General features: G+C 38.0%; 1 protein-coding gene and 1 long non-coding RNA gene across 3 annotated transcripts in view; one reads left to right on the top strand and one right to left on the bottom strand.

The window, feature by feature from the left end:
* Atf1 (activating transcription factor 1) overlaps positions 1 to 18,298 on the bottom strand; it is a 42,496-nt gene extending 24,198 nt beyond the window's left edge. Inside the window, exons 1-3 of one of the 2 annotated variants that reach the window (XM_015493350.2) lie at positions 17,665 to 18,298; positions 15,445 to 15,543; positions 2,130 to 2,249 (exon numbers count right to left, since the gene is read on the bottom strand). In XM_015493350.2, the coding sequence (XP_015348836.1) occupies positions 2,130 to 2,249; positions 15,445 to 15,537 (213 nt within the window). In that variant the 5' untranslated portion in view covers positions 15,538 to 15,543; positions 17,665 to 18,298. The remainder of the gene's footprint in view (positions 1 to 2,129; positions 2,250 to 15,444; positions 15,544 to 17,664) is intronic. The other variant, XM_015493351.2, reaches the window with a different exon arrangement.
* LOC125616669 lies at positions 6,163 to 11,173 on the top strand. Its single transcript, XR_007347409.1, has 3 exons — positions 6,163 to 6,744; positions 7,621 to 7,745; positions 10,797 to 11,173. It is a non-coding gene; the product is annotated as an uncharacterized LOC125616669 (long non-coding RNA).
* Positions 18,299 to 21,074: the final 2,776 nt, after the last annotated feature.

Genomic DNA, 21,074 nt, shown 5'->3' with positions numbered 1-21,074 from the left:
AAAAAGGAGCAAAAGGAAAAAGGGAGAAAGTTTATTCAAGGAGCCCAAACTAATGAAAGGAGTAAATATAACACAGTAGACCCAGAGTTAAAAAATAAAGTCTATCGCCCAAATACAAACAATACTATTCTACTAGAGCTTAAGACTACTCTGTGATCTCAATCTCCATCCTATTTCTACAACAATAATCAAAAATATTTTTGTTTCATTTATTAAGTCACTAATGCTACTGGATTTGGATTTTTGGACATGATAAATTTGAAAAGCCTATTAATGTCCAACTGCCCACACTGAGCAGTCTACAAATCAGGGAAGAGGTTGTGGTGGATAACATAAATTTGGAAGGCACAGCTCTCTGGAGTTCATAAAGTCATAAGATTAGATAAGCTCATTAAGGGTAAATATGAAGAAGAGAATCAAGAACTAAATCTAGGAACATTAAGAGATTGTAAAGAGGAGGAACCAGCAAATGAGAACCAAATAAGTGCAGTCATAGGAAAACTAATGTAGAGAAAAAGAGATATATCATATGCTGTTTACAGGTAAAACAAGGACTGAGAGTAGATGATTAGATTTAGCAAGGTGGAAGTGACTACAAAGGCAGATATAAATATATACAATCTGAAGATCTGTAGTAATCAGCTTTATCTTATTTTACAATGAAATGAGTTAAAACATTTAAAGCCCTTAATGTATGGCACATGCACAATACATATTTTTTCTTAATAATTATAAATATTTTATAATCAGAAAAAAAGTTATTTTCAGTCTTTAAATTTATTAAATTCCCCAACATTTGTTCAAACCAGGAGTATGATACCTGACTTAATCCTCATTTTAAAAAATAAAATGGTCCAGCACTGTATATGTAGATTAGTGATACAGTGCTTGCCTAGCATGTGCAAGGCCCTGGGTTCAACCCCCAGCTCCGCAGAAAAATAAAATTAAATAATCCCAACAGACTTGTGGAAGAAACATAAGATTTCAGTTCTCTAGGTTAGTTAATTATCTACGTAAAACCTTCCCCTAAACTATTTAGACTTAGACATTAAGTTTCCAGAGAAGTTTGTTCTATATTTTATCATCTTCAAAAGTTCTACATATAACTACTTATTTATATCTTACATTGTCTCTATCTTCTGACAGAAATCAAAGAACTGGCTACAACCAGATAAATTAAGAAATAATAATAATAGAAACAATCTAAAATGAAAAAAAAATCTATCACTGTCTTGTCTTAAAGCATCACAGACATTCCATTTCTAATCTAAATCTTTAGCTATTTTCACTATTTGTCTGACAGTTTACTCAAGACCTCTCACTAACCTCAAGTAAGAAAACAATTTCTAAACTGAGGTATTCCTTGTAACTAAGATCCAGTAGGTATTTCTCTTTGATGAAAACACCAGAAAATATAATTAAAACCTTCACATAAAAACTCCAAATTCAACATAGCCACCACCTTTTATACAGGTGCACTCAATCAAGATGCGCTCCAGAGTGACAACACTGCCAGTCACTATATATTCAGGAGGAAAAGATGAAACATAGCTTTTCTTCCCATATAGCTGCTTCTAAAACTGACAGAAGACCATTGGTATTTTCAGATTCATAGGAGCCAGAAGACAAAATGGAGAGAAAATAGAAAAAAAAGGGGGGTGGGGAGACCAGGGTGGCCCTTTCATTCCTAAAGTTGCCATATTAGTAATGAAGTTAGATACAAATTCCTCTACTTGAGAGAGAACTCTCTTATTTAACCTCTAAAAAGCCTCAAGCCTAAGATACTTTTTTTTACTTTGCTAAGGCTCTCAAATCATTACCTTTGCTTCACAAGTTCTTTCATGAGGATACCACTTGGATAAAAGGGTTTTAAGAAAGTTTCATTTCCTTAAATTCTTAAGTAATAAAATTTCCCCCCAAAATTGTTTTCTAATTATATTGGGAAATATATACATGGAATTAGAAATTCTAAAACATTTCTATTTGCCTCATTTGGTATGCAGTCTATCTAATTTCTAAGAAAACTCTGTTGTATTGGTTTGTCATATTGTAACTTCAGCAACTTGAATGTCTGAAGACTTAGGGTATAAAGGTCCCCGTGTTTGACCACTGTCTTCAAATTTCTGTACCGTTTGCACATGTGGTGGGTGAATTACAGAAGAATGAGCTGCCTGGATGACCCCCTGAACCTGTACTTGCTTTCCAGGAAGAGGTACAATTGTCACTGGCGCAGATCCTCTTAATGACATCTAAGAACAAATAAAAATTCAATTAACAAAAAATATATTGTACCTATGCACATAAGACAGCTGAGATCTTAATACTGGAAAACACATTTAATCACATGTATTACCAAGCATCAGGCACAGCCTGTACACCAGAGACTAAACTAGGAGGTTTGTGTACAAACTAATTTTAACAAGTAGAATAAGAGTTGTAATACAGGAAAAGTAGAAAGTACTGAATTGTGGAAGCAAAGAAAGAATATTAACTTCAGCTGGGTCTTAAAGGACAAAATTCCCAGAGGGTATGTATGTAAGGAAAGAGGGGCAGGAGGACTAGAAAGGTATTTCAGACAGAGGAACTGATTGCAAAAACATGGAGGGATCTTTAGAACACATTATTCTGAGGAGATGTGGTTGAAAACCAACTAAGAAATCAAGAGTCTAAGTGACTGAAATTCCAACTTTGGGCAGTCTCTTCAAGTCACCTTGAAAGAGAATTCAGTTACTGACAAAGTCAACTCTACTTTGTTCCTTTCTGACTCCATTTACCTTTCTAAGCCTTTTCTTTTTCTTCCTCTAAGCCACTTTCTTCTGCAGTTACATTGTATTCTAGGAAGTATAGGCCTGCTAAACAAGTTTCTTTAGAACAAGGAACCAAAACTATCCCCAGGCAACAGCAAGCCTTGCAGAACAGATCACCCCACGATAAGCTTGCCCCACTAAATATCCCAGTAAAGGAACCAAGGCTGGCCCCATACAGGAGCAATCATCTCACTATGGGAACCAAATTACCCCTCTCAGAGTGATGACCTTCCCAGAGCTTCACAGAACCAGTCTGAGAAAAGGTTCAACCAAACCATGGCTTGACCAATATGATTTCCTCTGTCACCTATACAAACGCTCCAGCTACACAAGATACCAACCCTAGCCTTTAATTCCATTTTTTATAAAATCTCCAAGTTTCTGTCAATCCCTTGATGACAGATCTTTGGTCACTATACCCCCATGAGGTATTCTTTGTATGGCCACACCCATTAAAAGTTCCTTTTCTTGAGGCTGGGGTTGTAGCTCAGCAGTACAGTGCTCGCCTAGCATGAGCAAGGTGCTGAGTTCTATCCTCAGCACCACATAAAAATAAATAAATAAAATAAAGGTATAAAAAATTCACAAAAAAAAAAAAAAAAAAAAAAAAACCGTTCCTTTTCTGTCCTTCATTGTTGCTAGTGTCTTTGATTGGTATATTGGGACAGATGGCTGATCCTGGTCTGTTGGGAACACTTTGCCCAAGGTTGCCAGTAAACAGTTCTACCTCTTTTTCTTTTTTTGTACCCAGGATTGAACTCAGGAAAATTTAACCACTGAGCCAGCTCCCCAGCCCTTTTTTTGTATTTTATTTACAGACAGGGTCTTGTTAAGTTGCTCAGGGCCTCATTAAAGTTGCTGTGGCTGGCTTTGAACTTGTGGTCCTCCTGCCTCAGCCTCCCAAGCCACTGAGATTACAGGCATGCGCCACTGTGCCCAGCACCTCTACCTCTTTCAAGAAGATTTCTCAGATATTTTTGGTTAACAGAGATCTTATCTTCCTTGGACAACTCTAGTTCATACATTCGTCTTGGCTTAAATCACAAACTAAAATTCTAGGCTCTGAAAGTCACCTTCCTGAAATATGCCTTTTTTCTTTTTGGCAATAGACCCAAAGAATAAGAATAAACAATTCACAAATCTTAAGTCCAGCTGGTACAGTTATCATTATACTCAAAAATAATAAAAGATCCCCTTACCTTTCAGACCCCAAGTGAAGCCATTCAATTAATGAAGAAAGCTTATAATGAGATTAATTTTCAGTTCTAAAAGATTAAGAGCCATCATTTCTAAAGAGTTTCTGGCAATCCATGTGATTTAGTACACTGTGGTCTGGCAAATGGAAAGGAAAAAAAATAGGGACCAGATTTTGCTAGTAGCTGTCCCTCACCCTTATTAACACTATTCTTCCAACCTCACAAAATGCTCATTACTCAGGGTCTCAAAGTCCACACCCTTCTGACACTCACTCTGAAACCTGATAATTTAAATTCTAAGAGACTTCTCAAGGGAAGAAAAAAAGCTGGTCCTGAGCCAGGCAATGTAGTGCACTCCTGTAATCCCAGTGACTTGGAAGGCTCAAGCAGGAGGATCACAAGTTCAAGGCCAACTTTAACAATTTAGCAAGGCCATAAGCAACTTAGTGAGACCCATCTCAAAATAAAATAAAATTTAAAAATAAATTAACTAATTCAATAAAATGAGTAGCCAGCCATGGTGGCACATGCCTGTAATCCCAATGGTTCTGGAGGCTGAGGTAGGAGGATTGTGAGTTCAAAACCAGCCTCAGCAACTTAGTAAGGCCCTATCTGTAAATAAAATGTAAAAAAAGGCTGGTGGGGCTGGGGATATAGCTCAGTTGGTCGAGTGCCTGCCTAGCATTCACAAGGCCCTGAGTTCAATCCCCAGCACCACCACAAAAAAAAGAAAAAAAAAAAAAACCTAGATTTTTGNTGGTGTGATTTTTAAATGTATGTGAGCTTAACTAATTTAAATTAAAACTAAGATACCAAATTATGGCTAATGGCTACCACAGTGAAAAGTGAAATTTTTCATCTCGAGAGCTGTGGAACCTACTGGCATATTGTGGATGACCCCAGAACTCCTTTGAAGAGATAAATGAAAAATTAGAAAGGAAAGGATTTTTTAAGGGCTTCTAAATTGGACTAAAGCCCTGATTTTTCTCATACTCCGTGGGATACCTGAACTTAAAATGTTCTCCCTAGCTAGCTAATTGGGTAACCTAAGATGGTAAATGCTTGGGTAAGGAGGTAGGGCAGGGAATTCGTAGAGTGTCATAAGAAAGAAGCCTCTTCAGCCAGTGTTTGAATCCAAGTTCCAGAAAAGCATACAGGATTTGGAGCCTGATAAGGCAGGACTATTTCTCAGCTAAAGGGCACTCACTAGCCTTTGTGATGCTTATCAAATCACTTACCCTTTCAAGGCCTAAGTTTCTTCCTTTGTAAAAAGAACTAATACTATATTTTTCACAGTTATTATAACAACAATTAAAAGAATAATAAAAGCAAAATGGGAAGATAGGGGAAAAAAGCCTACATCTATGTTTCTTATTTGGTTCCTGTTTCAACAAGGTGTTAAAAAATGTGTGTGCCTATGTGTCCTATAAATAACAGGAAAATTTAAGAACTGTATGGATATTTCATATTATCTTTTTGTTTTAAGTGTAATAATAAAGTTATGGTTATGTTCTTTAAAGGAATCTTTATATTTTAGAGATACATATGGACATACTGAAAGCCAAAATGATAAATCTAGGATTTACTTTAACATCATTCAGTCAGCAGAGGTGGGGGCACGAGACAACATAAAATACTAATTACTGAAACTGGGTGATGAAAACCATGATGATTCAACCTAATTATCTCTGATTCGCAATAGGTTTGAAAATTTCCATAAGTTTTTGAATAAGACCAACAACAGTAAACACTAAGTTGCTGGTCCTGTCTGGCTCCAGAGCCCAGTGTTCTTTCCATGATCTCTTATGCCTCCAGTTGCCAATCAGGACATTTTTACAGCCTCTCACTTGGTATTGGTCAACAGGCATGCCTGAATGCTAAACAAACAACTGTTCAGTGAATTAACTAATTATTTCCCAATTAAAGACACTAAGCGAATTTCTACAATTTCTTCTGGGTGTCTTTTTGATTTTTCCAACTTGAAAGATGTAAAGATTTATATTTCCTCACTTAGAATATTTGACCAATTTTTCATTTTGCGCCAAGTAACAATAAAGGGGGGACACAGATGATATGCTAACTTTCCTAGCTTCCTTAAGCCCATATGGCCAGGGAAAAATGTTTTCTACTTTTAAGTTTTGGTAGGCCCATCTCACTGTTGACAATTCATCTTGTTCCAAGTCAGTGCCCTCTCAAATGAGAAATCTAATATCTTTGAATACAATACCTTAAAATAAAGCTGCAAAACAGCTGAAAACAAAGAGAAAACTCTAAAAACATACATAGCGGGGTCTCTTCTCCCATTAGAGTAGAATTAGTACACATTTTATACAATCTCTTCCAGAAATGACAAGGGAATATTTTCCAACTAATATTATGAGGACAAATAAATTACCAAAAAGAAAAAGAAAACCACAGACCAAGAGCTCTTATAAATTTCAATATAAAAATTATCAACAAAATATTAGCAAATTAAATCCAGTAACATATAAAAAAATGCCATGTCCAAGTGCAGTTTATTCCAGGTATGCAAGGCTGGTTCAACATTTGAATATCTATGTAACACAACACATCAACAGGCCAAAGAAGAAAAAAAATTCGTAAGATCGTACCAACTGCTGTACAGAAGATATTTGAGAAGTACAAAATTTCTTTTCAAGACAGGGTCTTGGTATGTTGCCCATGCTGGTCTCCAACTATGAGCTCAAGTAATCCTCTCACCACAGCAGCTGGGACTACAGGTATGTATCACATGCCCAGCTCTAACATCATTCCATTTAAAAAACATAACAAAAACTCAGAAAACTAGGAATAGTTGGGAATTTCCTTAAACTCAGAAAGTAAAAACCTAGCTGACATCACACATAATGGTGAAAGAATGTTTTTCCCTCTAGGTTCAGGAATAAAGCAAGATGTCCATTCTCACTACTCAATGTGGTTAAGTTCCAGTCAGTGCAATAAAGGCAAGAAAAGATTGGAAAAGAATAAACAAAAACATCCCTATTTGCAGATTACATGGTTATCTACAAAGAAAATCCCCACATCTTAAACACAATAACAACAACAAAAACCCACAACTCATCCTTCCTAGAACAAGTGAGTTCAGTAACGTTGCAGGGTACAAGATCAAGATCAATTTACAAAATCAAATGCTTTTCTATACTCAAAAAATGAACAAGTAAAATTTAAAATCAACACAATATTATTTACAACTGCTCCAAAAAACTATACAATACTGAGGGCTACTTGTCTATCTAGCTCAGTGGTAGAACACTTGCCTAGAAGAGTTGTTGGCAGAAAGTGTTAATTACTGGCCCTCTTCAGATCTGCCTCAAGGAGAGTCAAGGTTGTATACTATCCTTCCTGGTGCAGTCAGAATCCAATGACTGGTGCTGACAGGAAATATAAACGACCTGTTGGCCCCACACCTCAATCCGGAAGAGCTACTTGGCTTCAGAGCTTCCTATGGGGTCATTTGAGGCCTCTGTTGAGACTGAATCACAATTCAACTTCTCCCTCTGCCCAATCCTATTCCTTCTCTTCCTTCCCATCTACAGGTGGTAATTCCCCAGATGTACCCCTAATAAACCCTTTGCGTGCTAATCTCCCTTTTCTAGTCTGCTTTCTGGAAACCCAAACTGTGAAAGACATCAAAGAAAGGGCTGGGAGGCAAATCATGTCTCTACTTACTACTTGTGTGACCTCTAAGACAGAAGATTATAAAAGAACAGGTTGATACAAGGTAAGGCCTTAAAATGTATAAATGCTTAGGAAATTCACCTGGCAGGTAAATTTAGCTGTAATCATTGTTATCCTTTATTTCCTATGCACCTGGTTAAAGTATACAAATTTCTCCATAATATGAGTATCACTGACAGTTATGAGCTGGAAAAGACCTTAGAGATCACCAATTCTAACACTTTTAATTTCCAGATGATGAATATCTGGTCTTCTTTAAGAAGTAAATTATACAATGTACCAGAGTCAATAAAGTAAGTGACAAAGCCAGGACTCAAACCAGGTATTCTGACTATATCCACTGTTCTTTCTAATAAACAACTCGGTCTCTCAATCTACATATACTTTATAATTCAGTGAAATTCTTCTTGCCATAACTGAAAGTTGGCTACTGTCTAAGGACCACCACCTCTACTACAGTTCTTCACTGCACTCCTCATGAGCCTACACATAGGTGAGTGTTTCCCTTCATACTTCCATGTCCTTCCCCATAACTCCCAATTTTGAAGTTTGTAACACAGACTGCTCATTCTTGGGACAGTCATGTCCCTTTATTTAAGACTTCAGAATCTGGCTCAATCTGTTCTCTCCCATCTACTCTTCATATAATCTGGTGATTTTAATATGCAACATCTAATATTTCCATGCCCAGGCATTTCATCCATTATCTTTCTTTCTTTTCTTTTAGGTACCAATGACTAAACACAGACACAGAGACATGTAACCACTGAGCCACATCCAACCCTTAATTTTTTTTTTTTTTTTTTTAATTTTGAGACAAGGTCTTGCTAAGTTGCTTTTAGGGCCTCACTTAAGTTGCTGAGGCTGGCTTTAAATTTGTGGTCCTCCTTCCTTAGCCTCCCAAACTGCTAGGATTACAGGCTCCTGGCTTATATTTCATTTATTTTCAGTTATATTTTGTTTCATTTCATTTCAAATGAGGTCTTACTATGTTGCCCAGGCTGGCCTCAAATTCCTGAACTCAAGTGATTCTCCCACCTCAGCCTCCCAAGTAGCTGGGACTACAAGTACATACCACTGTAACTGACCAGGCTTCTGTTTTTGACAACCTCTATTTCAAAGCCCTGTCTTTCACTCTCCTCAGGCACATATTCCTCTTGTCATATCCTAAAGAGTTTCTCATCAGACATTTTGGAAAGGACAATTCTTTCATGTGCAGGAATATCCTGTTCAATGCAAGACATTTAGCATCTGGCTCTGCCCATTAAGTAACAGGAGCAACCCTACCCCCCACACACACACACAATTTCCAGACATCTCAGTAGGGAAGCAGTACTACCCCTCCACCCCCAGTTGAGAAACACTGACTTAAACCCTTTCATTACAAATATATGCACCCCTCCACAATGTCAAATTCAAATATCCCTCATTCTAAGCACTACCTCCTTCCAAAACTTTCTACCTCTGGTACATGGACTCAACAATTTGTATACAACAAAAGAAACTACCATCTATTGATCCTACTCTCTTTTCTTGGCTCTTGATCCCACTGAGGCCCGATTTCCTTCTTTAAACAACTTAAATGTCATGTCCAGCATGATAATCACTATACTGCATGCACTCATGCACTCTCAATGTTCTTTTTTCTTGTTCCACTACATATATATAGTTCAAGTACACTTGAATATGACCAGAGGAAAACACAGAACTAAACTTCTCCAGTAGATCATTAATGGTCTCCAGCAATCCTACCATACATCCCTACTCTACTGAAATTTCTTTCGTTCTTTTTTTTTAGAGAGAGAGAGAATTTTTAATAATTTATTTATTTTAGTTTTCGGCGGACACAACATCTTTGTTTGTATGTGGTGCTGAGGATCGAACCCGGGCCGCACGCATGCCAGGCGAGCGCTCTACCGCTTGAGCCACATCCTCAGCTCCTGAAATCTCTTCTTAGTAGACTATTTTATAAACTATTCTTCCTATATTCTGAAAGCATTTCACACACAAATCCCCCAAATTTATAAGAAAACTTTCAGAGTATCTCATCCCCAGTCTACCCACCTAACATGTATTTACTTTCTAATTATACATAATATACTTGTGCTCATATCAAGTTAATTTCTCCACCTGTAGATTAATTTTCATCTCCTTTCATAAGGACACCATACCAGAATTGTTCTTTTTTTTCCTGTATTATCAAATTTTCTCCCTCTATGCATCATTCCCTTTGGTACATAAAAAGCTGTTAATTTATCCCATCTTTAAAAATAATCAAAAGAGTCAGGTATCTCGCATATATACCTATAATTCCAGCAACTCAAGCTGCTGAGGCAGAGGGATCAAAGTCTGAAGCAAGACCCTCCCCAATTTAGCAAGACTCTGTCTCAAGATACAAGATAAAAATAACTAGGCGTTTAGCTCAGTGGTAGAGTGCCCCTGGATTCAATCCACAATACCACCCACACACAAAAATAAAATAAAACTTTCACAATCTACAACCCCCTCAGAAAACTTATTTCCTAGATCACTTTTGAAAATACTCCTCAAAGAAGTTGTTTATTCATTCAGGAGTTGTCAAATGAGTTTGCATACTCATTTTCTCCTGTCTTTCCACGCTCTCTTGGATCAAATTAGATTTTTACTGAAATAATTCTTGTCAAGGCTTTCAAGGAGCCATGTTGTGAAATATACCTGATTACTGTTATCTGTGTTAGGTATAAAATTGCCACATACAATGAATTATCAAAAAATGAACCACTGGGGCTGGAGTTGTGCCTTGCACATGCAAGACCATGGGTTCGATCCTCAGCACCACAAAAAAAATAAAATGAAATAAAGGTGTTGTGTCCAACTACAACTGAAAAAAAAAAAAGAACCACTGCTCCTTAGGGGAAACTTTCTGCAGGTCCCTGGGCACAACATTCTCAACAACTGATCAATATATAACCTTGTTTTATGTGTATTTCTACTTAAACATACCTTATTTAAAACATGTTGTTAAGCCATTAACATTGAGCTCACAGTCAATAGCACTATAATTCATGCCTAAATGAAATTTATCAAAAACAACATGCTGTTTTCTCCATTACAGCCTTCTTGCACTTGGGAACACAAGAGAGCACTAAAGTACTATGTTTGGAGCCATTTTAAACAGCACAAAATGCAAAAGACAAGGCACTAAGTAGATGGCAAAAAGAACAACTATTTACAGAATGATAGTTGAAACAAAAGAGGCCCAGAACCACTAACTTCATTCTTTGTTGATTGTATTAGGGTTCTCTAGAGGAACAGAATCAATAGGAAGTATAATTACAAAAAGAGGATTTAGTAGGTTGGCTATGCGACCAGAAGCTGGATAGTCCACAATGGCCGTCTACAGGCTGGAGAGCTGGAAGAACCAGGAGCTGCGTAGTCCAAGAGGCTGAAGCTCCAGAACAAGAGGCATCAATGGTGCTACCCTAGTCCAAAACCAAAGGCTTCTGGAAACTCCCTAAAGAATCACTGGCAGAGTCCACTTTAGAAGAGTGAAGAAGTGACAGTCCAATATCCTCAGATGATCACAGCAGCAATCAAGAACCGTTAAAGCTGCTGCTTCCTTGTTCTTACAACTTTTATTCCACCTAAGCCATCATCCTATTGGATGGTGCCGCCCATGCTTAGGGAGGGTCTCCTGTAGGCTATACCACATGCCAATCATTCCTGCACACACCCTCGATGACACACCCAGAAACCTCTTAATCATTGGCATCTCTTAATCCAATCAAGTTGGCAATTCAAATCAACCGTTACAATGATATCCACCTTTCAGTAATCTCATCTAGTTCCATGACTGATTACACTTACATTGAACAGATGTAGTCCCCCAGTTCTTGAATGTTATGTTCTGTTTTCCATTTTGACAATTTCTACTGGCTCAAATTCACAGATTATTTCCTCAGTTGTGTTTGAGGAAACTCTACTAATAAATTCAAACACCATTTCATCTATGTTACCATTTTTATTTCTATTTGATTTTTCATATAGTTTCCATCCCTCTGCTGGTGTTCCCCATCCATTCAGGCATGATGAACACTAGAATAACATATTATTTTAAATTCATTATCTGATACTTCCAACAGCTAGATCATCTTGAATCTGGTTCTGTTAATTATTTTGATTTCTGGAAAGTCATTTTTTTCTTGCTTTTTTGATGTTTCAATTCATAATTTCTGCCTGAATAATGGACATCATGTGTAAGATAGTTCAGACTGAGGCAAATAGTATTTATGCTTAGAAATGGATATGATTCTTCTTCTGTATCATAAGTGTGTGTTAAGTGGGGGAGGATTGAGCCAATCTATTCAGAAATCAAACTGGGCTGAGTTTATTATGGTTAGCTAAAGTGTACTAACCAGCTTAAATCTCTAGTGGGGCCTGCTTGGGGTGGTGGGGGGGCTGGTTTGCCAGAGGATTTTTCTCACTGCTCTTGCTCCATCCTCAGCTTCAGGCTGTCTCTCTGCAGTTCCCCCCAAGAGGCTTTCTCCATACTCCTGTTCCTCCCCCAGGGATAGACTGCTGTTGCTACACTTGAAAGCAGAAGAGGGAAGGTTCTCTATTATCCTGTCCCTGTCTCAGTTTCAGGTAGGACCTATATTCTTAGGTTTTAGTAGATGGGCTTTCTCCTAGTGGCAGAAACACTAATGATGTGAAACCAGGACAGTTTCCTGCCTTTCCTCAGGGTTGTCGGTTTTCTTTTTCTTTTCTATTTCTTCCAGACACCATGGAAAAAAGGGTTTGATCCCTTTCTCCAGTGGTTTTAAACTCTTTTTCCATAGGAAAAAAATGGTCCAAGCAGGCCTGGACCCATACAGACAGGTTTTCTCTGGTTTCTTTTGCTCACCCCACCCCCACTCCTTGCCCCAGCTTTCTTATGAGCAAATGTTAGCGATCCTTCAAGAAAAGCCTATAAAAAGATAAGAACTCTCTTATGTCTGCAGCTCCAAATTTTAAGAGACTGACTATGTCAAGTGGTAGGAGAACCACTAACAAAGAGATTGGTAAACTGGTGCACTGGAGGCTAAGACAGGAGGATTCTGGATTCTCATGCTAGCCTATTCCTGAACTTTATAATTCATTAAAAATTTAGCTAAATTATTCTTTCTCCCTGGTAAGACAGTCTGACCTTGTTTTGTACTCTGCCACAAATGCCATGCACATATCCTATCTCTGTGGGTTCAAGAAAATTTATGAGTCTGCAGATTACATAATTTTTGTTTTAGATATAAGCAACACTCTATCCAGGTTTCTACATCCTAGGCAGCAGCTAGAGCCCCCATTTTTTTCAGTATTATCTATATGTCCATAATTCCTAAATGTAGACCTCTCCCCCAAAATCCAGACTCAGGTATATCCAACTCCTACAGGATAAATCTACTTGGATTGTCTGGTAGACAGATTTTAAGGTGGTCCTTGTGATCCGAATCTCCTGGTGTTCATGTCTACTCTCTCTTTGAGTGTGTCTTTTTTTCTGGGGACAGAAGGAGTAACTAGAGATCAAACCAAGGGCTTTGTGTATGCAAGGCAAACACTTTGCCATTGAGCTACATTCCATCCTCCCCCCTTGAGTGAGGGAGGACTTGTGATTTGCTTCTAACCAACAGAATATAGCAAAGTTGATGCAATATTATTCCCATGATTATGTTACATTTTATGGCAAAGAAATGGGATATCATTTCCTTGATTATGGTATATATTACACAAGACTCTCTTACTGGACTTAAAAGAAGCAGGAAGCCATGTTGTGACCTGCCTATGCAAAGAATCACATGACAGGGAATTAGAGGCACCCTCTAGGAGACAAAAATAGCATCCAGTCAACAGCCAACAGAAAACTGAAGCTTTCAATCCTACAGCCACAATGAAATGAATTCTGCCAACAACCTAACTGAGCTTGGAAGTGGACACTTCTCTAGTCTAATCTCCAGGCAAGAACCCAGCCCTAGTCAACACCTTGACCACAGCTTGTTGAGATCTCAAAGAAGAGAACCAGCTAAGATATGTCTGATCTTACAGAAACTGTGAGCTAATAAATGTGTATTGTTTTATGCCCCTAAGTTTGTGGTAATTTGTTCTGCAGCATAGAAAACTAATACAGAAAGAATGAGAAACTTAACAAATCTAAAAGCAAATTTATCTATTTATTTATTTATTTTTGGTAGTGCTGGGAATTGCACCCAGGGTTTAGCACATGCCAGGCAGGCACTGTTCCACTGAACTACATCCCCAGCCCTTAAAACCAAATTCTTGATTGTCAATATCCCCTTAAAAAGCAAAAAAAAGAAAGAAAAAAAAAAAAAAGAAAAATGTTCCATTGTCCATCTCAATAAATGGCATCTCCATTCTTCTACTCTCAATCAAGCCAACAACTATGCAGTTAATGTTAACATCTTTCTCTAAAACTTGACATCCAATGCAAGAGCAAATATTATTTGCTTTACAATCAACAGACATCCAGAATCAAACTTTCTCTCACTACCAACACTGCCACCTCATTGGCTCAAGCCACTATCACTTCTCATGTACATTTCTATAACAGCTCCTAACTGGTTTTTCTGCTTTAATTCCACAAAGCACAAGAAGGATCCTGTTGTGTATGCTTGGTTTTTTTTGTCTTTTTCAGTACTGGAGACCAAACACAAGGACACAAAGGACCAGATAGGAGAATTTTGTGTTTGAGGCCAGCCTCAACACCCAGTAAGACCATCTCAAAAAAATTTTTAAAAAAGCGGGCGGGGGGCGGGGGGGCCTGCAGCTGTAGCTCAGTGGTAGCACACTTGCTGCTGGCATGTGTGAGGTGCTGGGTTCAATTCTCAGCACTGCATATAAATAAAATAAAGGTCAATCAACAACTTTAAAAAAAATTTTTTAAAGGAAAAAAAATTTAAGCTAGACAGAATGGCACTCCTATAATCCCAGAGACTCAGAAAGTTGAGACAGAAGGATGACAAATTCAAAGCCAGCCTTGGCAACTTAGCAAGAACCTGTCTCAAAATTAAAAACAAAAAGGGCTCAATGGTAGAGTACACCTGAGTTCAAGACCCAGTACCACAAAACAAATAAATAAATAAATTTCCAATATAGCCAGGATAAATCTGTTGAAATGAAGATGATTCACCTCTTGAAACCATTAGTCTATGTCTCAAGTTAGCACAAAAGTCAAATAATCACATCTTTCTGATGTTACAAATTAGAAAATATTCTAAATCACTGTTCTCCATGAAATTCTACCTCCATTTCATGTAGGTAGAATTCTCCTACATGAAATCTACTGCTCTAGGTTTTGAGAAGTCCATAGTAAAACAACTCTAAATATACTTTATATAAAATACAATAAAACCAATTGGTCTTAACTGAATGTGTTGGCACACAACTGTAACCCAAGACTCAGGAAGCTGAGACAGGAGGATTACAAGTTTGAGGCCAGCCTGTGTGACTTACTTAGCAAGACCCTGTCTCTAAAAGTTTTAAGAAGAGCTGGGGTTATGACTCAGGGGTAGAGCACCACTGGATCCAATGCCCAGTACTACTTACTGGGAAAAAAAAAAAAAAATGTCTTTGACAAGAGATTTAAGTCAAATCCACCTTCCCTCTTTATATTTCAACATTTTAAAGTCTTGTCTAGTTCTTTTTCTGAAGATTAGTAATAAAATATCTGAAATAACTTTCATACAACATATTCCTAACTTTGGTCCTTGCCTTACCTGTTGAGCAATATGAGAAATATGAGCTCCCTGAACTGCTGAACCAGGTTGAGGTGTAGTCTCTGAAGTGTTACTCTTGTGGGAATCTTCCATAATCAACTAAAAGGAAAAAAAGTCAGTTAAAATAAAAAATGCCACAAAATACTTATCTCATACTATATAATCATGTAAAACTCATCATTTGGTTGCCACCATGAAAGAGAAAAAGCTGTAGTATATAAAAAAGAGATATTCCTTGCTTACTATTTTAAATTTTCTGAATTCTGACACACGTAAGTACATGTTTAAATTTAGTAAATAGCATAATATGACTAAATTTTCAATGTTACCCACTCAGAATGTGTATGTTCATGAACACATACTCCTTAGTACAAGCTAGGGAATAGTTTCTAATTGCATACATAGTTTCATGTAAACAATGTATTGAGTATAAGTTGAACAAATAAATAAATAAAACCATTCCTAAGGAGTTTCTAAAGATCTAGATGGTCAAAATAATCAACTGCAAGATATGCAAACAGGGTAAGAACGAGAATATGTAAATTTTAAGAGACTGACTATGTCAAGTGGTAGGAGAACCACTAACAAAGAGATTGGTAAACTGGTGCACTGGAGGCTAAGACAGGAGGATTGCAAGTTCAAAGCCAGCCTCAGCAAAAGAGAGGCACTAAGCACTCAGTGAGACCCTGTCTCTAAATGAAATACAAAAATAGGGCTGATTTAAATTAGTCGAGTGCCCCTGAGTTCAATCCCCAGAATTACCGAGAGAGAGAGAGAGAGAGAGAGAGAGAGAGAGAGAGAGATATAGATAGATAGATAGATAGATAGATAGATAGATAGATATTGGTAAAAGATCTGGGTAAAATGTAAGGTATTTATGGTTATATGCAAAGATATTTAAAAAAACAGCTGGTTAGCAAGCATATGAAAAGACAGTTAACATCATAATCATTATCACTAGAGAAATAAAAAAGCAAAACCACAATAAGATACCACCTCACATCTACTAAAATGGCTAATATAAAAACAAAAAGAAAGAAGTGACAAATATTGGCAAGGATAGGGAGAAGCTAAAATTGTACTTTAGAAGTGAAAAATGGTCCAGCTGTTATGGAAAACAATACGGAGGCACCTCAAAAAACTAAACAGAATTTCCAAATGACTCAGCATTTCCCCCTCTGGATATACATATCCAAAAGAGTTTGAAAGCAAGCCAGGCATGATGGTACAGGCCTGTAATCCCAGCAACTTGAGAGGCTGAGGCAGGAGAATTACAAGTTGGAGGCCCACTGGGAAACTTAGCGAGACCCTGTCTCAAATTAAAAATCAAAAGGGCTGAGGATGCAGTACTACTAGCAAGTACTACAAGGCCATAGGTTTGATTCCCAATACCACCACCAAAAAAAAAAGCAGGGTCTTGAAAAGATATTTATGCATACACATAGCAGCATTATTCACAATAGGTGAAAGCAAAAGGTAGAAGCATCCCAAATTTCATCAATGGATGAATGGATAAATAAAGTGTATGTACTTGCAACAAAGTATTATTCAGTTTAGAAAATAAGGAAATTCTGACTATGCTACCATATGGATGAACTTTGGGTACATTACACTAAGTGAATAAGCCAGTTGCAAAAAGATAAACACTGACTTCACTCATATGAGCTATTTAGAGTAGTTTTAAACCAGACTGCCAATGACTGGGTGAAGAAATGGAGGGTTGCTTAATGGGCATGAAAAAGTTCTGGAAAACTTTTTCACACACTGTACAACCATGTGAATATACGTAACACTACTGAATTATTTACATTTCAAAATGCTAAATTTTATGTTATGAGTAGTATACACAATTAAAAATTTGAGATAGCAAATCTAGGTATATGCCTCTTTTTTTTTTTTTTTTTTTTTAAATACTTATTTATTTTTTAGTTTTCGGTGGACACAACATCTTTATTTTATTTGTATGTGGTGCTGAGGATCGAACCCAGCGCCTTGCGCATGTCAAGCGAGCGCGCTACCGCTTGAGCCACACCCCCAGCCCGGTATATGCCTCTTAATATCACCAACTTAACTGTGAAGTTTAAGCTTACATACATATTCTTTTTACCTCCTTTTGTTTTTTGAAGTCAGAAAACAAATTCCTTTTTAATGTCTGAATTGAAGCTACTGTTTTTAGTCATTGAAAAAAAAGATGCAGTAAGCCATGCATGGTGTGCACACCTGTAATCCTAGGAACTCCGGAGTCTGAGGCAAGAGAATCCCAAGTTCAAGGCTGGCCTAGGCAACTCAGTGAGATACTCAGCAACTCAGCAAGATCTGGTCTTGAAATAAGACATAAAAAAATGACTGGGAATGTAGCTCTGTGGTAAAGCACCCCATGGTTCAGTCCCCAGTCAAAGAAATAAAAATTTTAAGAAAGATAAAATGCATAAGATCACCTCATGCATAAAGCAGCTTTAATTTTTCCCTCTTAATTTTTTTCCCTTTTTTCTAACTTGGAAAGTTTACAATAGAAAGAAAAAAAATGGCAAATCTTAATCAATTCCAGGTGTGGCGGCACACACCTATAATCCCAGTGCTCAGGAGGTTGAGGCAGGAGGATCATGAGTACAAAGCCAGCCTCAGCGTCTTAGCAAAGCCCTAAACAATTCAGTGAGATCCTATCTCTAAATAAAAAATACAACAACAAAAAAAGTAGGTGGGGGTGGTTAGGGATGTATCTTACTAATTAAGTGCTGCTGCATTCAATTCCTAGTACCAAAAAAATTTTTCTTAATAAATTAAAAATACTGTCTGATTTCTTCTCAGTCTTCTAAAAGAAGATAACCTATTTTCTATCATGTCATAAATAATCACTCCTATGATTCTACCATTTCCTAAACACAGCCTTATGGTTTTATCTTATTATAAACCACATGCTCACATGTGTTTTATTGAAATTATCACAGCATAACCTTTATTTGCTCACTTTTTTTTTTTCTTGGTGGGGGGGGGGTCGGGGTGTGGTACAGGGATTAAACTCAGGGACACTAGGCCAATGAGCCACATCCCCAGCCCTATTTTATATTTTATTCAGAGATAGGGTCTCATTGATTTGCTTAGCATCCTGCTTTTGCTGAGGCTGGCTTTTGAACTGAAGATCTTCCTACCTCAGCCTCCCAAGCCACTACATGCTCACTTTTTCTTAACTAATATTCCTAAAATTGAGGTTAAAATTAACAATGTTTAAAAAAAAAATGTTTAACAGAAGAAACTTTATGTGTACAAACATTTGGGGCAGGGTGGGTATTGGGGATTGAAACCAGGGTGCTACATCCCAGACCTTTAAATTTTTAATTTTTAAAACAGGGCCTCATTAAATTACTGGGACTGGTCTTAAACTTGTGATTTTTCTACCTCAGCCTCCCAAGTTGCTGAGACAGAGAACCTGACTAAAAAGCATTTTCTCTAAAAATAAAACAAGCTCCAAGCTGCAGCTGAAAGCTTATACAAACAGGGCAGAATCACAAGACGGCAGTAAAACATAGATTCAGAGAATATAAGAAAGGGCACTCTTGGGGCTGGGGTTGTGGCTCAGTGGCAGAGTGCTTGCCTAGCATGTGTTAGGCACTGGGTTTGAGTCTCAGCACCGCATATAAATAAATAAAATAAAGGTTCATCAACAACTAATGAAAATATTTTTTAAAAGGGCACTCAAGGGGCTGGGGATGTGGCTCAAGCGGTAGCGCGCTCGCCTGCCATGCGTGCGGCCTGGGTTCGATCCTCAGCACCACATACAAATAAAGATGTTGTGTCTGCCGAAAATTAAAAAAATAAATATTTAAAAAAAAAAAAAAAAAAAAAAAAAAAAGGGCACTCAAGAAAACTTGCAAAGAAACATTATAAGATAGGCATCAGATTATGGGGGTTTTATTATTTTTTTGCAGCAGTTTGGGGGATCAAATGCAGGGCTCTCTGCAGGCTAGGCAACCACTCTACCACCGAGTTACATCCTTGGCCACCTAAGAGTTTTTAAATGTCATCCTGGATTTCCTGTTTTAGAGATGTGCAAATCAAGGTTCAAAGAAATTAATTTGCTATGGATGTGAATGAAAGACCTGAAGCTAGAACTGTATTAATCGGAAGTCTCTGTGTTCTTTTATTCTGTATTGCTTCTCTTCCAAGAGTACCAGGAATACCCTTCGATTAATCTTTCCTGACTGCTCCAGGTTCCTCTTAATGTTTACAGTGTCTTGCACATATGCTAATGAGCAAGACAGCATAAGTTCCCCTTCTTCTTATAGCACTTATCATAGTATTGTAATGGAGTAATTTTCTGTCTCCCCAGCAGAAAGTTAAGTCCTAGGAAGTCAAAGACCACATCCTGTTCCTAGGATAGCAATAATAAGCTCATATTAACGTTGAATGTTTTTTTTCCCTTTTATTTCCTTGTTTACTTGGAAATACTGATTTAAAACTAATAGGACAATGGCTAGAGAAATATCCTTAGAGGATTACTTCACCCCACCTTTAGAAACGGGGCAATTAAAGCACAAGAAAAGTTGCAGCCATATCACGCCCTGCTTTGGAAATTCATTATAATGAGATGACATTACTAAAAGGCATTTTTGAAAGGACTACCACCTACTGGGGATACAGCAGTATTGCACATATATATCAGACCAAACAAGGTTAAAGAGCTATCACATTCAACTCGGAACCGTGGATTTTAACTAAAAGGTACATTGTAAAGTCGACAGGAAGAAATCCAGCATTTTACTAAAACGCATATTCTGTTAGTAGCAAGTGTCTCGGGATAAAATACTGTACAAACTCTCATAGGTGAGGCCAGTTTAACAATGATCCCTACCAGACCTGCACTGAAATGGCCTTAGAAGTGTTAAGTGCTCTCAAAAACTACTGGCCCAACGCTCTTCAAATGCTAACAAAACTAGCAAACATTATTTAACATTCATGATAATTTCAGTGATTAAGCTTCACGCTCCAAGGAAGAGTTGAAGCTGAGAAATACCAGGCTTCACTCTTCCTTATGTGTTTGTTTTTACAAGACTGGAGATTGAACCCAGAGCCTTGAGCATGTTAGGCAAGTGATCTACCACTAAGCCACATTCCTAGTCCTTGCTTTATGATTTAAAAAAAAAAAAAAATCAGAGAAAAGTGTCCTCGGCTTATCCGTCGTCCAGGCGGGAAACAAATGACTTTTTGTCAGTGCCAGCCACGTAAAAACCTGTTCTCTTTCCTGCCCATCAGCCGCACCCTTCCAACACGGTTCGATTACGGCACTAACTGCGTCCCCACTAGATTGTAAGGTGCTTGAGGGATGACAGTTCTCGTCCTCCAAAGCAGGCACACACGGGCCCAGAACGGACACCGCACCCCGGTCAAGGCCACGCTGCCCTCCCCGGTTGCTAGCCCAAGACCGCGACCTCCGGCCTCCGACCGCAGAAGGCGGGCCTCTAGCCTAATACCGCCCGCGGCACCAAACTCTTGGCTTTATTTTCATTTGGGGCCGAGGGCAGGGAGGAGACCAACCACTGAAAGGACACCTCGCACAGCAAAGGCGCGAGGGCCGGAAGCGCACTCCTCCGAGCCCCCACGCAGCCCCTCCCCCTTCCGCCGTGCCCCTCCCC

This window comes from Marmota marmota, unplaced genomic scaffold, assembly GCF_001458135.2.
Source record: "Marmota marmota marmota unplaced genomic scaffold, marMar, whole genome shotgun sequence".
Lineage (NCBI taxonomy): Eukaryota > Metazoa > Chordata > Mammalia > Rodentia > Sciuridae > Marmota > Marmota marmota.
The sequence above is the reverse complement of the archived record's forward strand: the minus strand, read 5'-3'. Positions and strand labels throughout refer to the sequence as shown.